This window comes from Eimeria acervulina, genomic scaffold (assembly GCF_000499425.1).
Source record: "Eimeria acervulina Houghton genomic scaffold, Eah_scaff653, whole genome shotgun sequence".
Taxonomy (NCBI): domain Eukaryota; phylum Apicomplexa; class Conoidasida; order Eucoccidiorida; family Eimeriidae; genus Eimeria; species Eimeria acervulina.
In genome coordinates, this window is record NW_013549671.1 from 12,324 (window position 1) to 14,823 (window position 2,500).

The 2,500-nt window shown below is 22.8% G+C and overlaps 1 protein-coding gene across 1 annotated transcript in view; it reads right to left on the bottom strand.

Annotated features, from left to right (window-relative positions):
* Positions 1-533: 533 nt before the first annotated feature.
* Positions 534-2,500, bottom strand: part of EAH_00045540 (heterogeneous nuclear ribonucleoprotein A3, putative) — a gene marked incomplete at both ends in the record, with an annotated part of 4,991 nt that continues 3,024 nt past the window's right edge. Inside the window, 4 exons of the mRNA XM_013394759.1 lie at positions 534-649; positions 1,038-1,118; positions 1,704-1,827; positions 2,252-2,328. Coding sequence (XP_013250213.1) covers positions 534-649; positions 1,038-1,118; positions 1,704-1,827; positions 2,252-2,328 — 398 coding nt within the window. The remainder of the gene's footprint in view (positions 650-1,037; positions 1,119-1,703; positions 1,828-2,251; positions 2,329-2,500) is intronic.

A 2,500-nucleotide genomic window follows, 5' to 3' on the forward strand; every position in this document is an offset into this window, starting at 1 on the left:
ATTATATTATACAATACATATACATTATATATATATGTATATATTATAAAGAATATACAGTATATACACTTTATATAATATATACAAACAATTATATACATAAACATTAATATACATATATATCAGTATGAGTAATACATATAATATAATATATATAATATACATAATAATAAATAATCTATATAATACACATATATATACATACAGCAAACATAATGCATATATATACGGTGTATATATATATATAAAGTATATATGTATATATCATATATATAATGTAAATACTATATGTATAATAAATATTTATATATATATACAATATAATATATATAATATAATATAATATATCATAATAATATAAAGAAGAAGAAAATAAGTAAGAAAGAGAGAGATGCGGGTATATATATAATAAATAGATAGTAGAAGAATAATATATTGATAAACAGCATTTAATTCACAGATTAATAAATAATTAATTTAAATTAATTAATTAACGAATCATTAATAATTAATTTAATCTAATTATTAATTAATTAATAAGGTGTTGAACGAGAAGGAGGATGCAGCCGACCCCCAGCCCTATCTAATCCTTCGCCAGGGCTTTGGGTGTATCCGTAGCTTCCTCCTCCTCCGTAAGCAGCAGCCATCTCTGCAAATAAATAAATTAAATAAATAAATAAATAAATAAATAAATAGATAGATAAATAAATAAATAGTTAATTAATTAATTAATTAATTAATAAGTAAATATATTAATTGATTAATAGAATCTTAAAAAATAAAAAATTAATTAGTAGATAAATAGAAATAACTAATGTTTATAAATGTAAATAAATAAATACAGTTAATTAATATAAACAAACATAAACAGATAAACATCATTAATAAATATAAGTAAATATAAATAAATAAGCATCATTAATAAATATAAATATAAAAAATTAGATAAAATTAATATAAATAAACATAAAAAGATAGACATCATTAATAAATATAAATAAATATAAATAATTAAATAACATTAATTAATAACTTACGAGCATAATAGGCAGCGTAGTAAGGATGGTAAGCGTAGTTATAACCCCCGTACATCTGAGGGCCTCCAGCACCACCATATCCTAAAAATAAACAAAGACAATTAATTAATTAATTAATTAATTAATTAATTAATTAACTTAAATAAATATATATAAAGATATAAATAAATCAATAAGTAAACTCAAATAAATATATATTTATTTATATATTTATTTATATATTTATTTATATGCATGTATATGTATATCCTCCTAATTTATAAATTAGCAGATTAAATAAATAGAAATAAAAACGAAGATAAAGACAAATCAAAATTATATAATTAATAAACAAAAACATACAAACAAATACACAAAAAAACAAATAAATAAAACAAACAGAGCGAAGCAATAAGATAAATAAAAAATAAACAGAAGAAATAATAAAATATAATTAATTAAATATAATTAACTGATTAAATATAATTAAATATAATAAATATAATAAATTAAACAAGCCTGATCTTAGCAACACCAAGCAAACAAAACACAAAAAAAATCAAACAAACGGCGAACCACCCAAATATCCAAACGAACAAAACAAAAACTAATTAATTAAATATAACTAATTAATTAAATATAATTAATTAATTAATTAAATATAATTAATTAATTAATTAGACATACCTGATCTTGCGACAGCAAACCTCGGGTCTTCATATCTGTAGGGGCCGCTCATAGGATACCCTCCAACACCAAACATGCGCATGCGTGATGTTTGGCTGCGAGGCTGAGCTCTCTTTGCCTCTGCCTATTAAATAAATAAATAAATAAATAAATAAATAAATAAATAAATAATAAATAATTAATTAATTAATACAGAGCTCGTTTATTCAATTAAAATTATATTTGTTTCGTTAGTACACTGCATTTAGTTTTAAAATAACAAAGACAGGACGTCAGCTGTTCCGATTATTAAATCAAATTAAATAAATAAAATAAATAAATAGATAATAATTAATTAATTAATTAATTAATTAATTAATTAAGTATAATTAAAGAGAAAGTAAACAGCTATTTAATTTAATAAGAATTATATTAGATTTATTACTCTGCTTCATATATGTATATATATTGTATATATGCATACACATGCCTTTCAATAGTTTTCAGGGTTTAGGGTTTTCTAGGGTTTAGGGTTTTCTAGGGTTTAGGGTTTAGGGTTTAGGGTTTACGTTGGGGCCCAGGTCCTTATGAATGCCGAGAGCCTTCTCCGCATCTTCAGGGTTTTTATAGATGATAAACCCAAAGCCTAAACCACAAACCCTAAACCCTAAACCCTAAACCCTAAACCCTAAATCCCAAACCCCTAAACCCTAAACCCTAAACCCTAAACAAAAAACCCTCTACACAAAGCACTAAACCATACTAAACCCCAAGTGCCCTAAACCCTAAACCCTCTAGCCCCAACACGCCAAACCCTA